This window comes from Vipera berus, assembly GCF_964194415.1.
Source record: "Vipera berus genome assembly, chromosome: 3".
In the NCBI taxonomy this organism is placed as follows: Eukaryota; Metazoa; Chordata; class Lepidosauria; order Squamata; family Viperidae; genus Vipera; species Vipera berus.
Genome location: NC_138204.1, coordinates 144,469,727 through 144,490,853, shown reverse-complemented (window position 1 = coordinate 144,490,853; position 21,127 = coordinate 144,469,727). Strand labels below are relative to the sequence as shown.

General features: G+C 40.7%; 1 protein-coding gene across 2 annotated transcripts in view; it reads left to right on the top strand.

Moving 5' to 3' along the window:
- The first annotated feature begins 348 nt into the window (after positions 1-348).
- Positions 349-21,127, top strand: part of PXDC1 (PX domain containing 1) — a 48,985-nt gene continuing 28,206 nt past the window's right edge. For both annotated transcript variants that reach the window (XM_081323705.1, XM_081323704.1), the window contains exons 1-3: positions 349-649; positions 16,302-16,393; positions 19,410-19,527. In XM_081323705.1, coding sequence (XP_081179831.1) covers positions 394-649; positions 16,302-16,393; positions 19,410-19,527 — 466 coding nt within the window. In that variant the 5' untranslated portion in view covers positions 349-393. The remainder of the gene's footprint in view (positions 650-16,301; positions 16,394-19,409; positions 19,528-21,127) is intronic.

The following is a 21,127-nucleotide window of genomic DNA, read 5'->3' as shown; positions in this document are numbered from 1 at the left end:
CGCCACCCTACGAGCAAGCCTAATAATCCCTTCGGCCTGAAAAGCAGAAGCCCGCCTGATTTGCCCGACAGCTCCTCTGCCCCAGCCCGCGCTTGTGACTAGCAAGCGGTGGCGGCAAAAAAAGCAACTGTAGTCAGGGTGGAGGCGGCGGCGGCGGCGGCGGCGGAGGAGGAGGACGGCTGAGCCCTCCCCTCCTCGCCTTCGCCTGGACGAAGAATGCCGGAGGCGCCTGTGGCCGCCCTGCGCGGCGCTTGAAGGCAGCGCCTTGTGCCGTCGACGCCCAGCTCGACCATGGTGGCTCCCTTTTCCTGACGCCGAGCGGCTTCTTTGGCGAAGGACGGAGGATTTCCGCCGTCCCCTCGCAGCGGGCTGGTATGCGCGGGCAGCGGCGGGATGGCCTCGGCTGTGTTTGAGGGCACCTCGCTGGTGAACATGTACGTGCGGGGCTGCTGGGTGAACGGCATCCGGAGGCTGATCGTCAACCGACGCGGGGACGAAGAGGAGTTCTTTGAGATCCGCACCGAGTGGTCGGACCGGAACGTCTTTTACTTGCACCGCAGCTACTCGGACTTGGGACGCCTCTTCAAACGCCTGCTGGACTCCTTCCCGGAGGATCGCCCCGAGCTGTCAAAGTCCCCCTTCCTCCAAGGTTTGCCGGCTGCCTCGCTTTCTGACTTTCTTTCCCCCATCCTCTGCCCGCTTGGCGCATCGCCTCTAAGGCGAGAGGAAGTTCCCTGAAAAGGAGCGGCGCTTCCTTCCCGCCACAGTTGAAGGATCGGGGGTGGTGGGGGTGGTAGAAACTTTTCGCCTCCGATTAAACCTGGTTGCTGCCCAAGCCTAAATAGACCCGACGTTTTCTCTGAATCCTTCCTTGTAGTAGAGGAAGGCAACCGGGATAGGGCGCAGTGTCTCTAAGCCGGTTTCTAACAGAACAGAACCGAACAAGAGAGGTGGAAGGGACCTTGGAGATCATCTAGTCCAACCTCTTGCTGAGGCAGGATAACCTATATATCATTTCAGACCTAGACTCAGAAGTGGTCTTGGTCTCAGCCAGTCCTTGACATTCGTGATCAATATAATGTCTCTGGGCATACCCCCCCCCCAAAAAAAAACGCCTTCCCCAAAGGCTTCACCACAAAAATGACGATAGGAAATACTTGTGATAAATATTTTTCCGCTAATGGCCGAGAGTGAGGCTGGGAATGAATGGGGCTGGTTCCACAGGGACAGAATATTTTCCTTTTCTCCTTAGCCATGAGGGAGGACTGTAGAAATAGAGGGGCAGAGAGCCACGTGGCTGGTCAGCTCCACCCTAGATCTCCTTAAGTTCAGCTTTTGAGACAGAGAAGTCCTGTGTGGTGGGTCTGTGTTGAAAATGGTTGGCCTGTTGCACTGCCCTTTAATTCTGAGGGTTGTTCAAGTACAAATTCCAAAATGAAACTTTACTATAGTTGGGGTTGCTGTTGTATGGGGAGTTGTGTTAAGTGCATTTATTTGAATTTTCTGACTTTTGCGTCACTTTGGCATGGGGTTCGCAACTTTATGAATGCATCTTAAATTTCTACCTCAACTTTATGAATGCATCTTAAATTTCTACCTCGTAACTGGTAGGGATGTTGATAACGGGAAAACAGCAAAGAAATAGCCTGATAATACATTTTGTTTTACAGATACCAAATACTAGGGAGTCCTATTTGTTCTTTGGACTGTCAGTAACCACCTCTGTCTGTGTATATGATTGCTGAACATCCTAATTCATCAAAGTATTTATCGACACAAGTAGATAAACAGTTATTGCAGCAGGATAAGTGAAGCTAACTATGATACTCAAATTAAGTAATGTTAATCCAGGAACCCGTGATAGCAAAGTAGAGGGGCAGATTATCCTACTGAGGCTCCCAGAGTAGCCCTGTGCCACCCAGAGTTGCTTGAACAATGAGCTGGGTGGCATTTAAATTTAAATTAATAAATCTTTTTGCTCTTCCAGCCTTATTCTGCTCCTTCAGATTTCTACATAGACTCAAATCAGCTGTTGAACATATATGAAACATACATTAAAATAGATGCTTTAAAATAGTAAAATCCATAAAAAATGTGCTGTCACCAACTAGCTTTTCCATGCTGTTTCAAGATTATAAATGTTGCAGGAACTTGAATTTACCTGGGTCTGCCACGGAATCCTATAATTACAGCGCAGCTCCCAGAAATGCCCATTATAAGAAACAAAAGTCGAAACCAAATGGCTCAGGTTGAATGACAGAACAGATCCTCAGAACCAACTTATCCTTGTCATAAATTGATTATCTGTTCCAGAAACAAATAATCTTCTAGATAATTATTGATGATAATCCCAGAAAAACACTTGTCACAAAGGGAAATTAAAGGCTACAGGTTTTATTCCTGACTCTGTAATTCAGATGTAATCACCATGTTGGCAAGTTTTACATTTGATATTTATATGGTTCATCCAGTTCTCCATCCAACATGTATGCATCTATTCAAGTAATGTACGTATGTGTTTCTCACAGGCAGATTTAATTTGATGTGTAAAATATGTTCTAACAAAGGGCTTTTCACTCCCAGCTATTTGGTAACAATGCTAATGTGCATTTAAAAAACCTTGAAAATTAAGCACCCTATATTATATATTTTTATTCCTGTTATCATAACTCCTCCTTCAGTTGGATGATATTCTCAGCCCAAGGTATATATTCATTGTGGGCTTGATTTTAACTGAAATAAAAGAAATACATTAAAGAAAAAGGGAGGTTAGAAACAAGGATTTTAAGGTTTCTAAATAAATACAAAAAACTACAGCGCTCAAAAAAAGAAAAGAAAAATGATAGTGGTATACAGTGAAGAAAAAAATCCTAGATTGATTATGGTAATTAAACTTATCTAAATGTGAGAAAAAGGGGGGAAAAGGCTAACTGACTGAAAATAGAGAAAACATCTCCTTGGTGGAGCAGTGGGCTAATGCCTCCTTAAGTAACACCAGCTGCCTGCAATTAGTGCAGGTTCGCGTCCCACCAGGCTCAAGGTTGACTCAGCCTTCCATCCTTCCGAGGTAGGTAAAATGAGGACCCAGATTGTTGGGGGCAATTAAGCTGACTTTGTAATAATGCCGCTTGGGGGTGTATGAAAGCCCTAATAAGCAGGCATATACATAGAATGAAGGCTACTGCTAAGCTTGTAAGCCGCCCTGAGTCTTCGGAGAAGGGCGGGATATAAATGGAATTAAAATAAATAAAAATAAAAATAATATCCATTGTTGATATAAAATTAAACTTAAACATAGACCCCTTTCTGCAATGTTAAGAAGCTTTCTCTCCATTTTGTTGTTCCTCCCAAATTGTAGCCTTAGTTTCACTTGTGTTTTATTATAATTGTTGTTTTTTTAAAAAGAAGAATGAAATGCTGTGTTGCAGAAGGCCTTGCTTGTTCCTTGTGTGGCTTTTCATGGGATCATGTATAAGATGGGAAGAAGAACAAGCAGTGCAGTCAAGTCACGTTAAAATCCTTGGCAGGCAGTTTTGTTGTTAATTCTGTGATTGTACTTTGGCTCTGATTGCTGGGAAACTGAATGGGGTACTCAGGCTCTGTGTACACATAGCCGCTGTGGAAACCACTGAATAGATTCAAAGGGAGAAAAACGGATGGAAACCTCTGTTTCAGCCAGGACTGATCTCCTGGCTAGGTAATATAAAGTCACAGCTGAGAACCTCATAGCTAGTTCTCTGCTCTGGGCTACCATCCTTAGAGAAATTTGAGCATCTGTGGTAAATGTAAATGTAAATGCCCCGTAATCCTCATAAGGAATAAAGCATCCTGACAACACTGATTTCATGCTGATATAGGTAGTTCAAGTAATATTTCTCAGACCACTAAGTAAAGCCCTTGTGAGGTGACTAGACGTATACATTTTTCTGGTTGGAGAAGTGGTCTCAGATTTGGAAGTCTGGATAGTAACTCAAATAATAGCTTGCTGAATGTTGCAAAGCATTTTGAGTTGGCAACTACATGATGGCCAGAAGATATAACTTAGAAGAACACCACATCTTTTCTTAGTTGGTTGATAATCACACTTTATTACGGGATTAAAATTAGTCAAGGGCAGAGTTCACACACTGTGGAACTTCCTTTGGTCAGTAGTATTAGTAACCAGTTGACCGCAATATATTTGAATGGTGTTCCTGTTGAGCTTATTATGTCTGGTAACAATTTAGAAATTGTTCCTCCCTCTGAGTTCCTTTAATTATACAGTCCTTAGAATATGATTACTAAGCAAATGGGTGAAACCTCATAATGTTAAGATCATAAACAAACCAGGGTTAAAGGTGATCATACTATGCATAAGCTCCTGTTGATGTCTTTACTTGACTTTTTGGATACTGGATGAAGGGAGGGGAAATGGAGATATTGTATTGTATAGGTAAGGAACTAGTTAATATCACCGGGATACTCATTTATATCATCAGATTGCAGTTCTGTGAACTACAGTTTAATTAAGATAATTAAGATTAAGTCCATAAGGCTAGCTCATGCTTTTGGTGGCTTCAGAAGATTTCCAAGAACATTTAATTTTTTGATGAGGCCACCAGGAGCATGAAGTAGCCTTATGTACTGAGTCTTCTATTTACCAGAAATCAGCTAGGTGTACAATAGCGTTTCCCATCATTCTTCTTTGTGCATGTCCTTACAGCATCGTCAAAGGCTTTTAAAGACCAGCACACAAATCAGCATTAATTATGTGACGCTGGCTGGCATCATGACTCTTTCTATCTAGACAGCATCCCCAAACATATTAATTTCATTTTTAAGCTTATGTAACCAAAAAAAGATAAAGTGTCCTGTCTCAGACCACACACATGCAACCTGCGGAGAGGTTTGCAAATTTTACTCGAAAGTTTTAAAGCAAAGGAACAAGTGGCAAAGGAAATATGTGTGCAAGCATGCACATACAGACAAGAGAAATCAAGTCCCCCAAAGTCCAGGAAGCTTGCCTTGCGAAAGAATCCAAATCAAAAAACAGCAGGCCCAAGGATCAGACAGCTGGTCTAAGTCCAGAGTCACAAACATGAAAATTCAGGTTGGGAGAGCCAAGGCACACCGTGTGTAGGTCAACAAACGGTCGTCACCAATGAAAAAGCTTGAGCTCACTGCTCTTCTTAAATAGAAGCAACCCCATGTTGGTCATTTGGAAGGGTGAGGTTCCATTTCCAGCAAAGAGCCTTGCAAATCACCTTTCCTCTGCCCATTGCGCCATGTTCCCTTGCACGGGGAGGGAGTGGCAGCTTAGACCAGGGGTAGGCCACCTCGGCTCTTTTATGATTCATGGACTTCAACTCCCAGAATTCCTGAGCCAGCCATGCTGAGGGAAAAGAGAGAGGTTTCCAAGCTGAGCCATGCTAGCTCAGGAATTCTGGGAGTTGAAGTCCATGAGTCATAAAAGAGCCAAGGTTGCCTACCCCTGGCTTAGACTCATCTTTAGAGGCTGGGGGCAGCTGTGTCTCTTAGTTACTGTGGCTGTTGCAGCACAACCTCCTCTGGCCTAAGACTCCTTAGGCACGGGTTTGTCCAGCAATTCAGGAACTGGCTGTTCTTTGTCGATTTCCTTGTCAGAATCTGACTCGGCAGTGACACATAGGATTGACAAAGAGCACAAGATTTCAAAGGAACATGACAAATTTTTGCAAGATTTTAGCTTTTGTTTTATTTATTTTTTTGAGATCCACTTTGATCTAGCCCCCAACCTTTTGGGCACCAGGGACCAGTTCTGTGGAGAGAGATTGTTTTCCGCAAACTGGAGGGGGTGTGGTTTTGTGTGCGGCCTGCAACCCGCAGATGGGGCTTCATTTGTTTGCGTGGCCCAGTTTATGGCATGCTGTGGACCGGTTCCGTTCCACGGATCAGGGGTTGGGGACCTCTGATCTAGTGGTTAAGGCACGAGACTAGGCAGGAAACCTGTGAGTTCTAGTTCTGCCTTAGGCATGAAAGCTGGCAAGGTGATTCTCAGTACACAATAAGCTGGTCAGTCAATTCCTGATAACAACCAATCGACCAACACTCAGTTGATCGTTCCCCCTCCCCCTTTACACTTGGAGGAAAACACTAGGAAGAAAAAATAATTCTACATTGTGAACTTCTTGCAGTATTCTTGCAGACACCAGTATACAACAAGCATGCCTAAATTTACCCAGGACTACTTGATGACACAGAGAAAATAACCTTACTGAGAAAATTCTCAGCCAGAGGATTAGTTTCTTTGGGTTTCTTATATTTGTAGACAGAGAAAGAGTTACCTGTTTTAGCAGTGTTAGACCTGTTATCTTCAATTAAATTTCAGGTTTTTCTGCTAATCTGCAATATTGCAGTTTGGCTCTCAGGGATTCACATAGTTTCACTTTGCTCTGCTTCTGCCACGTAATCTTTATTAAATTGTCTGGGCTCTTGTTTCTTTTTTCTGATTTTGGGTAATGTGGAGTTATTCCCACATTTGTTTCTCCTCAGCTGGAAGCAAGAAGCTGAAAGGATTTTGGCAGAGACTTACTGTTCTAAGCTGCCATCTGCAGTCAAATCTACGATACTGCTGCAGAAACCTACCAACCAACAAAAATGCAATTCTTCAGCTAAAAAAAATATCTCAGTATTAATACTTCACAGTAGATTTGAGGATAGCTTAATGGAAATATTTTGCTTGTGCCAGGCCCCTAGTGATTCATGTGTTATTTTTCAGGATTTGAGATGGAAGTTGCAGAATAGGTGAGAAGATAATTTAGTTCCTTTGAAAACACAATACCGTAATTGCAATAGCACTTAGACTTATATACTGCTTCACGGTGCTTTACAGCCCTCTCTAAATGGTTTACAGAGCCAGCATATTGTCCTGAACAATCTGGGCCCTCATTTTACTGACCTCGAAAGGATGGAAAGCTGAATCAACCTTGGGTCAGTCAGGATCGAACTCCTGGCAGTCAGCAGAATTAGCCTGCAATAACTGCATTCTAACCACTGCACCACCATGACTCTTTGTATATGTAGGAATTTGAATCACAAAGACTTTTTTACAAGCATAAAACTTTTGTCCACTTTGCAGAGCCCTTTATAATAGCCTTATAAAATATATAACTTCTTCTGTGTTGTATCCTTTCCCCTTAAATTAAGTATTATTGATGAAATAAACAGTTGCACAAGACTATAGGATGCTAAGCCAAAGTTCAGATGATTACAAATTCATATAAAAATAGGGATGACATCTAATGATCCTCCTAGACTTGTCAAATTTTATGATTTTGTAAGATGTTTTCATGAAATCTAAAAGAGAAGAATGCCATAATTGTGTAAAATGTGGGGCACTGAATAGTTAAAATAATATTTTATAATAAAATAAAGAATCACAGGGGTCATTGTGCAAGACTTGTACAGTGGAAACCAGGGCCTGAAAAACACTGGGGTCCTCTGTCTTATCAATTCACTTGTTTGATATTTTTACTTATATCACTGCCCAAAGCCTTAGTACAGGTTCAGATGTACCTAGAGGAGCACTTTGCGAAAGTTGAGGGAAGAAGGAGCAGAAGCTAACGTTCCCATTATTCTTTTCTCCTGAGGTTATCTGAAAATGTGGTGTGGAAAACTGGAGAATTCTTTGCAGCAGCCTGAGAGGCAACATAAACAGCTGCAGAGGCAATTAATGAAAATCTTTCCTCTCCCCACTGCAGAAGACTTCTGGATCCACATGCATCTTCTGAAAAAAAGGGATCGTTCTCATTCTAAAGAGCTCCTCACTTTTCTCCTGTAAAAGGCTACTCATGCTTAGCAGAGTAGGCCTGTGGTTTGCAAACAAAAATGTGGATTAGTAACTTTTTATTTGCAAGGCTAGCTTGGTTGCAGTTAGCTTACTGGCAGTCCTCTTTTATGAACTGATTCATTTAGCGAACACTTACAGTTACCCAGGAATGAAAAAGTAACTTTGGGACCAGTCTTCACATTTACAACCTTCAAAGAACTATAAAGCAACAGAAAGCTAAAGTAAAATTGTAACATCGTGATGTTTTCCTTAGTGACCACTTTGCTTAATGACCGAATTGCTGGTCCCAATTGTAGTCGCTAAATTGTGGCTACTTGTATTCCTTAAAAACAAATCAACTTGGCAAATAAAGTCTGGATTCTAGGAATGGCTAGAATATTTGCAGCACAACAGCAAGATTTCATCAAAATGCATGAAAGTTGCTGATTCTTACCCAAAATGCAAACAGCCTTCTGATTCTGTATACTGTACCTCACGATGTTCAACCCCCCACAATTAAAAACAGCAGCAATTTCAGGAGAACAATAGAGCTAAAAACTTACTTTCAGTCAGATAATTAAAGAGTCAGATCCCTTGTTTACCAGGCAGGGCTTTTTTAATGGACTCTTGACATTGGCACAATAAAATGTGTCACAGTTAATGCAATTTATCTATTGTGAAACTAATCTTTATTGCGACAGCATAGCAACAGCAACTGCTGTCTGTGGAAATAGCTAATTTACTTCTATATCCTAAAATACCAGTGCAAATACTGCTCTCTATCAATAATAACTTTACTGTACTTACCTCTGCAAACATAGCAGTATTTAGAATAAATCCATGGCAATCAGTGGTAGTTAAGGCAATCAGAACCAATTTAAGCCCTGTAGATTTCAATTAATCCACACATGTACTACTAAGACTGAATTCAATTGATTATATACTGTATAACCAGATGCCTGAATGGAGAGGAAAGGCTTTTTTTTCATTCTTTGCATAGCTGATGTTTATATAAAGTGAATACATAGGCTTTATATTATTGTTCCCCAAACAACAAAAGACTTGTTTGTTGCCCAGTTATGGCTTTCCTTAGTGGCATCTGACTGAAAACTGAATCTTAAGATAGTGTTATCATACATGGTCTGCAAACATCCAGATGACCACTAGATGGCAGCAAACTGCATTAGACAGCTCTTGATAAGTAGTCCTTGATTTACAATGGCAGTTGGGATGGAAATTTCGATTGCTAAGTGATGCAGTCATAAAGCACTGATCACATTGCTTAGTAACGGAAATCCCTGCTATCCCAATTACTGTTAATCAAACCCTACCGTTGTTAGGTGACCAAAGTCAGTGGGGAAGCTGGCAGGAAGTTGCAGGCTCCAGGCTGGTAGGCAGCTAAGTGGAACCTGCCAGGTAGGAGAGGAAGTGAGGGGATGCTTAGGGGGTTGGGGTGGTTCAGGGAGGGTGGGGGAGTCAGGGAGGGTTTGCAAGGGAGGGTGTGAGAGGTGTAGCATGGGTTGGAGAGTGTTGTACAAGGGTTTGCCAGTGACCGGTAACATAGGATTTGTGTGGGGGGGTGTATGGATGGGTGGAGTCATACTCAAGAAATTTACAATCTTCCCTGCTGTCTTCCCCATTGACTTTCTGGGGAAACTGGCAGAGTAGATTGCAAATGGTGATCATGTTGGCTCAGCCAATCTCAATGTATACATGGCTGTACTTTGACAATAAAGGTTCATTCATTCATGTGATCCCAGGGCACTGTAACTGGCCATAAATGCCAACCTGTTTGCCAAGTGCCCAGCTCACAATCACATGACTGCGGAGGTGTTAGGTTAGTCGGTAATCCAAGGACCCGTCTTAACCATCATCCATTCAGTGCTTCAAAACAGTTGCTGAACAAATAGTCATAGGTCAAGGGCTACCTATAATCAGATTCAACCAGAGGACTCTTTGGGTGTCCTTCTGATTAGATACAACCATTGTCCTTGTTCCAGAAACGTGAGCTTGTATGAGATATCAGTGCATATTGCTGGCATGGATGCAATGTATAGTTACGACTCTAAAATGATATCCCTTGAGGTAATCAACAAAACCAACTTTGTTTTATCTTTGCACAGAAAACAATGTTTCTAATAGTTAAAATATATTTTGGGAATGCAGCCTATTTCAATCACAGGGCGAAGTGTCTAGAAATGTTTCTGGTTACCATAGTAATTGTAATGTAAAGCAAGAGAGCCCATAAAGACAATCCTACACGTTGTGGGTATTTATGAGTAATTTAATTATTACATGAGAACAATTAACGCTACAGAATTTTTACATTGGCTTCAGTTTGCTGTTTCTCAAGTCAGCCACTCAGGACAACATTACATAAAATTCTGCTCAAAACACTGAACACAGATGCAGTCATCGCAATTCCACAAAATGAGGCTGCTGATCTGTTGCTTTTTTTCCACAGCATGGAGATAAATGGCATTTTGTTAACAGCACTTTTAAGAATAAGCATACTCTGTGTAGAGGAACAGATGTTTGTCAAACTATGAGCAAGTAGCAGGATGCACTCAATTTTTCAGATGGTGTTTAAAGAGAGAGGAAATTGCCCTCATTTCCATATTGTGTGTCAGCGATCATACTAATCTATTTCAGGAAAACTTGTGGTTAGTGTTAGAATGCACTCCATTTGCTGTTTAGTCCAAAGGTCGTGGCATTAATCCCAATGAGGTTTTTGTGTGTATGCATGCTTGTGAGCAATTAGTGAAGTTCCAAAGTCCAACTTAATAAATATTTCTAAAGACAAAAATAAAACCCAGTTTTAGGAAACATCCAATCCAATAGCATCTTGAAAAATTCATAGTTTTTCATAATCTGTGCCCCCAGTCGTTTGGCTCTGTTTCTTTCCAAGGGGGGAAAAAGGGATTTAGAGGCAAGGTTTTAAAGTAAGATAGGGAAAATTCATGAATAACTATGACACCTATTTTTTTGTGTTTTGCTGCCAAATTTCAGTGAAGCCATTTTGGGGAGTTTATATTTTTTTTTAAAAAAAAAGCTATGCTGTCTGGTGGTTCATCAGACTTATGCACTAATAGGGTCTGGAGTGTCTTTGGAGAGTGGTTGAAAAAATGAATTTAGTGGTGGTCGACTATGTGCTCAGAGCCCTAATTGCATGTATATAGATGACTTTTTTTGACCTTCCATGGATTTCCCTGGCTGCCAATTAATGCTGAAGAAGGAAGGACCAGATCACCACCAAAAAGGAAAGATGAAACAAAAGAGCATATTATAGACCATCCTTGTGTGTGTTTACTGGGGATAGTCCACATCAACATACAAAGCAGGGGTCTTCAAACTTGGCCCTTTTATGACTTGTGGACTTCAACTTCATGTCCATAAGTCATAAAAGGGCCAAGAAGACTCCCTGATATAAAGGATCACAACAGCTTAGAAAATAGATAAACAAAGATAAAAAGAGGAGGTGTTCACAAACCACTTTGTAAATAAAGAAAAATGATTGCAGAGCAGAACAGCTAAATAATTTTGGACTGGAGACCACTGAAAAATTCCAGGGTTACAACTAGGTTGGGTCATCCAAAAAAATACCAAAAGGCTGTAGCAAACTACTCCAGACTTCCCAAGAGGACTACGTGGATTTGCCCATATGTGTAAAGGTAAAGGTAAAGGTTCCCCCGCACATGCGTGCTAGTCGTTTCCAACTCTAGGGGCCGGTGCTCATCTCTGTTTCAAAGCCGAAGAGCTAGCGTTTGAGGACGTCTCCGTGGTCATGTGGCCGGCATGACTAGACGCCACGTGATCTTGACTCTATGCCTGTTTATATAACCAAGGGTTGTATTAGCATTTTTGGCTAATTGTGTCAAGACTGCTGTCCTATCTCTCATCTCCAGGGTGGAGAAACATAGTAAGTTTTCCCCACAACCATCCACTGTTGTCAATTGCACACCTGAGAGAAGCAGAATTATTGTAAAATGGTGCCCCCCAGTTTCTAACCCTTAGGAGAGGTGATCCAGAAGGATGCATAATCAGTGGTACTGAAGGTTATTGATAGATCCAGCAGGCAAAAGGATCGTGCTTGAACTCTGATTGAAAAGGATATAGATAATTGATAATGTAGATTTTAAAAAAAGAATGTAGATAATTAACTGATTTGCCTATTCCATGTTTCAGCAGAAATAAAATCATTTCAGTTTTTTTGGTCATGGGAAACAGTGGGATTCAGAACTAGCTCTTAGGTAGCAAAACCAGAGGCAACAACAAGAAAAATGCAGGACTCTTTGCTACTTTATGAAGGCTTTCCCAATTTTTGCACCCTAGTCTTTTTTGAACATTGAGCAGCAGTTTGCTTGGAAGTGGAGATGCTTTAATTAGGAAGAATGTAGGAAAAATAAACTGGCCCTGCATTTTCAATTCTTTTATCAATTACCTCCTCCGCAGGGCAGGAGAACATTCTGGGTGATTAAATTAAATTAATTCCAGGCAGGTAATTAAGGAGTTATTTTTAAAAAAATAAACAATTTGTAAGTCTGTGCTGTCCATGACTAAAGCTATCCTTGCAGACAGGAATATTGAGCTATCTGCATCCATCCCAATGTTTAAAAACTCATCCTCAAAGTTAGTATTTTTCCTGGCCAGATGCCAAAAACTAAACAAAAATAGGAAATGCAGCTTTTCTTTCCTTGTTGAATGATTAGGAAGGAACTAAATAAGCACCCGCAAACGGACTTTGCTTGGCTGCTAGTGTTTATATTAGATATAAATTATATTTGCAGCCTCAGGAATATTCAGCAGAATAGAATAATTCTGAATCATGTGTACACACTTGTTCAGCAAAACAGCATTTCAGTACAGGTAGCCCTTGACTTCCATCAGTTCATTTAGTCACCAATACAACGGCACTAAAAAAAAGTAACGTATGACCATTTTTCACCCTTGAGACTGTTGCAGCATCCCCATGGCCATGGGATCAACATGTAGATGCTTGGCAACTGACTCATATTTGTGTCAGTTAACAGTGTTCTGGGGTCATGTGATCACTTTTTGTGACCTTATTACAAGCAAAGTCAACGGGGAAGCCAGATTAATTTAACAACCGTGTTTCTAATTTAAGAACTGCCGTGATTCACTTAACAACTATGGCATGGAAAGTTGTAAAATGGGTCAAAAATTTGCTTAACAAATGTTTCACTTAGCAACAAAAAAATTTGGGCTCAGTTGGGGCGGTACGTCGAGGACTACCTGTATACACTTGAAGTGCTAAAGCAGTGATGGCGAACCTTTTAGAGACCGAGTGCCCAAACTGCAACCGGATGCCAGTTGGGCATGGCCCATTGGATGGGCGTGGCCCATTGGGTGGGCGTGGCCCATTGGGTGGGCGTGGCTGCGGTGGTAACGGCAGACTGGGTGGGACTAAAAAGTTCAATCAATCAATTCCAACTTTGCATGATCTTTTTTTTCCCCGTGAGAAGTTGAAATTGATTGATTGATTGAACCTTTTTTTTTTTTGCACATGGCTGCGGAGGCCTAAAGCGAAAAGGTTTTATAAAACCCAGCTGAAGGCCTAGGACTGGGCCGATGGCGTGCGTGCCCACAGAGAGGGCTCTGCGTGCCACCTGTGGCACCCGTGCCATAGGTTCGCCACCACTGTGCTAAAGGGATAGCCAAGGATCAAACCAACAAGCCCAAACATGCCTTTCCATAATAAAGAAAGAGCAGGGAAAGAGTGATGATTAACATAGAGAGAGTTGTTAATATGGAGAGTGTCATCAAGGCATTTGTTGTTTCCCCCCCACCCTCAATATTAAGTGCAGCCCCTTACCATTAAAATTCCCCACCACTATTTTTACTTTGTTTAGCCCCAGGTCTTCAGAAATCAAGACCTGGGGCTAAAGCAAATTATTTTGCCTATTTTTATGGAGCAATGAGAAGTCTTGGAATTTTTCCTCCGGGATTATATACATCTGTGGATAAATTTAAAAAGAAAATGGTTTCTTCCAGGCTCGGTGTCAGAGTTCACTTCGGCAAAAGGCTGACTGCTTTATGCTTCCTAAAAATTATGAATGAACTCCCTTGATAGATATCTTTCACACAGTATCAGTAACCCTAATAAATAGCTGGAGATGATAGCAAGCCGGAGGGATGGTTTAATGAGAAATCCTTCCTGTTTCCATCAGTATCTCAAGTAACTAAACATGGCTCAAGATAAAGTCAACCCATGCAGATGCAAATTCATCAAGCCAATCTGGCTAAGTGGAAGATTTATGTTGGATTTATCTCTGTCTCTTGGCTGTGCTGTTTCAAACTGCTTTGGGATTAAATGCCTCTCCATAGCATAAAATCCCCTACACTTTTGTTTCCACTGTCAAATGAGATAACATGCTACCTAGTATTTGCTAAACAATTCAGTTTCTCTGTGCAGGATCATCCTCCCCTATCATATTTCCTTGATAATTTTTATTGAAGAGTCAAGTCTTCAAAAGGTATCTTGCATCGCTCGATGGTTGCTTCTCCACTGAATGCACTTCAGTTAAGTGGGGAGGCACTCAATTAAGAGATGGTCTACTAGTTTAGGTCTCTCAAGTTTGTGTAATTTACCCAGACATGTGAGCACATGTAATTGGACAAAATAGCTGAATTTAACAGAATGGAATTACTGTGTTCAAATAGGTTCCATAGATTTTAGAAGTAGCAATGTGTGGAGCTATGGCTCCCTCTATTGGATACTGACCAAATTGCAGTGGAAAGACCTCTCACGTTCAGAGATTTTTCTAAAGGGGTGAGTGGGTGGCCAATAAATTTAATAATAATAAATAATAACACTATGGCAGTGAGAGTATGGACTTTCCCCACCATAGCATTATCACTGAATCAGTCCAATCAATGCTGGTATAAAACCTGTTACTCGCTTTCCAATTCCTACTCTGCTTCTATTGCATTTGTTCGAAGTCACTACTAATAATGATGTTCTGATTTGTGTTTGTGCCACTTGTAAAAAGGTAAGGTGATTGTTCTTTTGGCTTTGCGATCCTCAGTCTTCAGCACATTACCTGCCAATAGAGAAAACGTCCATGAATAACGGCAATGAAGCATGAATTTATTAGATCTGATTTCCAGGCCTTAAGGTTTTCCAGACTAGCTTTTTTGCCCCCTCCCATACCCATTTTCACATTCCGAACTTAAAATAAGGTAAAAGCAAGAAACGTGGGGAGATACCAAGACAGAGATAGAACCAGAATGGAGAAGACCGATTCTACCATGATTGTGCACCATGTTAGATGCTACAGAATCAAACTAAAACTAATTAATTGCTGCACAACCATTCCTCTTACTTCTGGGAAAGGAATGGAAATGAATTGAACTAACTGCAAAGTTTTCATAAAGTCAGTCCTGACTCCTTGACACAACACATTTGTCTTGCTTTTCAGGTGAGAATATGGAAATGTGCTTGCCATTGTCTTTTTTTCAACTTCCCATTCTGGCCTACAATTCTGGTATTTCTTGGTAGTCTCCTGTCCAAGAAGTACCAGCCAGACTCAACCGACTTAGCCTCTGAGATAATTCAGCGTCAGCCCAGTGCCTTCTGCTCAGATGTCAGACACAAGGAAACCAAAGAACAAAAAAATCAGTTGTTAAGATTGAGCTTGTCTGGATATAACAGTTTTGTAGTCAGTTGCAGTAAGGGACAGGATGTCTAACTCATTTGGTTCCTCATTAACAAGGAGGAGGCAATGTGCTTTCCATACACTCATTCATTAATAAAAGCATGCAATATAGGTGTGCATATTTTGGGGATCCATGCTGATAGAAAGTGTTAAATTATTCTTTTCTTCTGGTACATTGGCACTGGGGATTTACAGAGGGAGGCCTTTTCACTCAAGGTGAAAGTGTAACCCAGGGAGATCTAGATGAACATCTGGAAAAGGTTAGCCTTCAGAATCAATTAGTTATTTGTGATATTATAGTCTATAAAGCTCAGGCTTCAGATAGTTTTAAATTCTCCTTCTTGCTGCTTTTTAAAACATAGACAAATATTCTGGCCAATGATGTGACTTATATTCATATTTACAAATTATAAGATAAGAGAGCATTAAAAACCTAAAGGTGTTTTCTGTTTAAGCTTTTATTGTTAGGAGCAATGGTGGATTTGGCAATGGGTTAAAGCAGACATGTCAAACTCGCGAAGTCACGTGACGTCGCACAACCTATTGGGAGAGTTTTGCCATTGTGGGCAATGGGGTGGGCGCGGCTTCCGGATGACGCATCCGGCCCACGGGCTGGCAGTTTGACACCCCTGCGTTAAAGCATATGGATAAGTTTTGTTATTCACATGTCTGTTATATGTGCAAATTGGGATTATTTTGTCTCATTCATTCTTACACACTGAAGTTATATTCCCATATATTGAGAATATGAAATACAGGTTGGAATGTGTATAATTAAGAATAAAATGTAGCTTTCCCTCAGAAAACTTCCTTAAAGATTTTTTTTCTTTCTTTCCTAGGCTTAATTACAATTAAAGAGTCCCATGATATAGAAGCCAGGCTGAATGAGGTAGAGAAACTCCTCAAGAATATTATAAATATGCCTTGGAAGGTAAGTAGGGGAAATGCTAAACTTCAGTGAAAGTTTAGTCAATGTTGATTTTTCAGTTGTTCGTTTTTTGTTACCTGGGAGACATGGGCAAACCGGTGAAGAAATTTTAAAATGTCTACTAAGTTTAGTCCTAAGAATTATCCAGTCATGGTTGGGAGAGAGCCACAGATGGCTGCATTTTAGCCAAGATTGCAGGCTAATGCTAAAACTGTAGTGTAAACTTTAAAATGGGCCTTAGTGGCAGAAGGATGGAGATCTCAAACCTTTTCTCTCAGAAGATTTTTACATCTTGATCTTCCTCTCTGTCTTCCTTCATATCTTTCTGAAGGACCTTCACTTGGCATCTTCCCTCTATTGCGCTTTTCCAGGGATCAGAATATCACAAAGCAAACAAAGTGAAATGATTTCTCTAGCACAGCTTTTCTGGCCTATAGCCTCAAACTGTGTGGCTAGAGGATTCAGTTCTACTTCCTCACCACATGAGAGATGAAACGGCTCTTCATACAGCCTTACAAAGCAGGAGAACAGCTGCCTTCCAGCAGCTCTCTTGCTCTCTTTCTGCATTCTTTTACACTTTCAGAGAAGCCATTTCCATCAGAGTGAAGCTGAAGCAGTTGAGGTAAAACAAAGGCTTTAGCTGCAGTATTAAGGCACTTTATTTTTCATGAGCTATACCACTTCACTCCATCCCTTTGAATTGAAGGTACACAGGAGACCCTAGTTTGTATTGTATAAAACATCTATTTTGAAGTAAGGGCTAAGCTGGACAAGCTGCACATCCCAGTTCTACTTGTCCTTTGAATTCTGTGGGTAATTTTGGAAGGAATCAGAATTGCCCTCTAAACAAGGATAACTACAGAGAAAAAACCCATTAGTTCCATTTTAAAATAATGTTCCTAGCTGCGCTATTGAGATAGTTTATTGGTGTGGGGGCCAGACCGATAAACTTAGTGCATATTTTGACATCCTACATACCAAACCTACCCTGCATGTATGAGAAATATCAGAAAGTGAAGCTATGAGCAATTAATTCAATGTAATAGAGTTGGGCGTTGAGTGTCCTTGAGTTTAATGAAGTTTGTCCAAGGAAGCTTTGATTGAATCATAGCCTTGAACATCCCATTTATATTTTTCCTATGAGGGATGTGGAGATTCCTATAGCAGGAACATTTCTGCTTAGGGTAATGTTTGAGGATTTTTTTTTCATCCAGAATGAGGAAAAGACGGAAGTAGTTAATTACTGCTAAAATGATTAATATCTGTGATGGGCACAGATTTGTTGTCTAACTTTTTTTTTATACAACTGCCTTTTTGTGCTTTCTTTTCTTCTTCTTTTTTAGCACAAGTGGGCTAGGCAATACCCCTGAGAACGAATGTGCCATACAGCTGTAATCTAGAAGGAATAAATTCCTGGAATACAAGATATTTTCAGTAAATGAACTACTAGAAAAAAGAAAGTGTATTATGAGCCAATTAGAGAAATTTTTCAGAGTTTATATTTCTCATGTTATTTTAAAGAATTGGGGCTGCTACACGTGCAAGGCATGATCCAGTGCAGGTAATCCTCACATAACAATGCTAATTGGAACCAGAAGCTGTTGTTAAGTGATGTGGTCATGAGTTGAAAAACCACCCAAGAGCAGTTCTAGCAGTGCCAGTTGCAAACATTAAGCAAGGACTGCACCGGTCCTTAAGCAAAGACTTCATGTGACTATGACTTCCGACTTCCTGCTGATTTTCCCATTGACTTTGCTTGTGGTAAACCAGTAAGGAAGCTAACGAATCGCAGTCTTGTGACCTTAGGATGCTGCAAACATTGTAAATGCATGCCAGTTGCCAAGCACCTGAGCTGCAATCACATGATTGTGAAGATGCTGCAGCAGGCTGTAAGTTTAGAGACTGGTCGTAATTACCACTCATTCATCAGTGCTGTTATAAGTTCAAACAGTTGCTGAACTAGTGATCATTAAACAGGGATAGCTTGTAAAGTATTTGCTGTAGTTGAAAGTCCTCCTGATAGAAAAGACCAGACCATTAGGTTATATATATAGCTAAGAGGCAGGCAGTCTTCCCTTAAGGAGAGGCCAAGTATCACACTTTTTAAGGGAATATCCAAAGGCCATATTGGGGTAATCAGGAAAAGATGTCTGCAGTGTGGGTTGGTTAAGAATTTTAATATTCTTGACTGTTTGTGGTTTGTGAGTGTACGTATTCTAGGTGGGTAAAAACACGTAAGTAACTTTTTTGTTTGTTTTCTGCCACAAGTAAAAATAATCGAAAAGCCACATCAATAGCTTACTGCTATAGCTTACTGTAAAGCTAAAGGGACGCGGTGGCTCAGTGGGTTGGGATGCTGAGCTTGTCGATCAGAAGGTCAGCAGTTTGGCGGGTCGAATCCCGAGTGCCACGTAGCAGAGTGAGCGCCTGTTACTTGTCCCAGCTTCTGCCCACCTAGCAGTTTGAAAGCACGTAAAAATGCAAGTAGAAAAATAGGGACCACTACGGTGGGAAGGTAACAGCGTTCCGTGCGCCTTTGGCGTCTAGTCATGCTGGCCACATGACCACAGAGACGTCCTCGGACAAACGCTGGCTCTTCAGCTTTGAAACGGAGATGAGCAATGGCCCCTAGAGTCGGAAACAACTAGCATGCATGTGCGGGGGAACCTTTACCTTTACCTTTATAGCTTACTGCTTACTGCTGAATTTTAGCAGTACATCTTACTTGTTGCATATGGTACACTGTGCAGATCTATAGATGGTTCACTTTCTGTCAAACTCATTATCCACTTCAAACTTCCACAATCTGTAGACCTGTTGGAACCAGAACTTGCAGAGTTCCCAGCTAGTAGGGAAGGGCATCAAGTCTGAGAAAGTTGGGTATCGGGCAGAAATTTTTCTTGATCCTACCTGCCAAGTGCTAAGGATTGAACAAAGGGCTTCTCGTTTGGCCCATAAAGTATGCCTCAAATGCTATTTCCTCCCATGATTATAATTGTCTTTGTTAATTTTATTTCAGTATTCCAGATCCGAAGTTGTCCTCACCTTTTTCGAAAGGTCTCCTTTAGATCAAGTGTTAAAAAATGACAACGTCCATAAAATAGAACCAAGCTTCCAGAGCCCAGTTAAAATATCTGGTAAGGTTTAGTGGTTTGCTTAAAGCTGCATTAGGTAATAATCAATCGTGATTTGTCTCAATATAAACTCAGTATGAACCGGGGGGGGGGGAAATAGGATACTTGTGGTATTTTTTATACTCAGTCCTACAAAATTATTCAATCTCCTGAGGTTTTACAATCTTACAAAATTTAACTGCTTTTATGCTTACATCCCCCCCTTGCCGAATCAATTTATCTTTCATTTTGGCTTCCCATAGACATTATGGGATGTTAGTAACTGCTGGATTAAGTTTTTGTCTGCAAAAGCTTTGGATGGCGAGGTAGTGATCTGCACAAAAAAGAAGGTTGAGAATCTCCAGAATAGATTTTGGATTATTCATTAGGCGAACCAACTGAAGTTAGACTTGCTCCTTCTCTGAACATTCTTTTACCACTACAGCCTTAATTATTGAGATCTGTTGTTAAGATATAAAAAACTAAACTACACACATAAACATCTTGGAAGCTGAAATGATGTTACATTTCGTTAATGTCGATCTCCCAGTTTGAAGAAATTGACAGTTTTGTACAGGTGAAATATGATTCAGATTTTTGCTTAGGGAAACATTTCCCTGAGTGAGGTGGAATCAGTCATATCTCACGTAGGCTGCAGTTCTACACACGTATTCCTAGGGATAAATGCCCATAGAATTCATTATCTGTATAGTTGCACACATAGGGCAGTTCAGACATAGAAAAATGTGCCCATCTAATTGCTGAGTTCCAGAAAAGAGCAAGAAGAAACGAGATACATCTATGTACGCACACAAAGGTTTGTTTGCAGAACTACAGCCAGATGTTTGTGAAAGTAAGGATCAATGTGCTCTAGAAAATGTTGTGCAGGAGTTTCTGAAATGCCAGCCAAACAATTTAAAATCTTGCAATGTTTGGAAGATCATAGACAAAAGAAAAAGTGGCTGATAGAAGCGAAGATGGCTAGATTTTATCACTAATAACACAAGCATGAGCTTGCAGGAACTCATAAAAGCAGTTAGTAATCCCGTACTGAATTTAATTTAAACTGGAAACTATTTATAGATTATTATTGTGCATATAAACTTCTGCCACATCCAAAGGTTGGGTTTCTGTTAAAACAAAGCTTTGTTCATTATAATATGGGCAGGCTTTCTCCGATTACACATAAATTCCCATTAATTATTTATTCGGGCAATGATTTTTATCCTATTGACTGCCTTATTTTGCTACTGAATATTGATTTCATTTTCAGAATGGTTTTAAAGTGCTAAATTGATTTTAAAAGTCACCTTTATATGTAGTACTAATCTAATGTTAACTCTTACTCAGTTTTATACAGCTTGTAAATCTCTTTTCTGTTACTTTCCTGCTTTTATTCCTTTTGCCTCTTTTTTTCCCCTTGTTATATTTTCAAATATCTATAAAATAAAGTAAGAAAACACAATCTTTTGAACAATCTTTCAAAAGTGATGTCTTTTAGGTTATGAAGAGTTGGAAGTGACTGAATAATTGAGTACCATCCCCACAAGGCTCACACCAGCCTAATACAACATTCCTGATTTGGGCAGCTTCCAGTTGCACGTTGAGTTCACCATCTAGAATT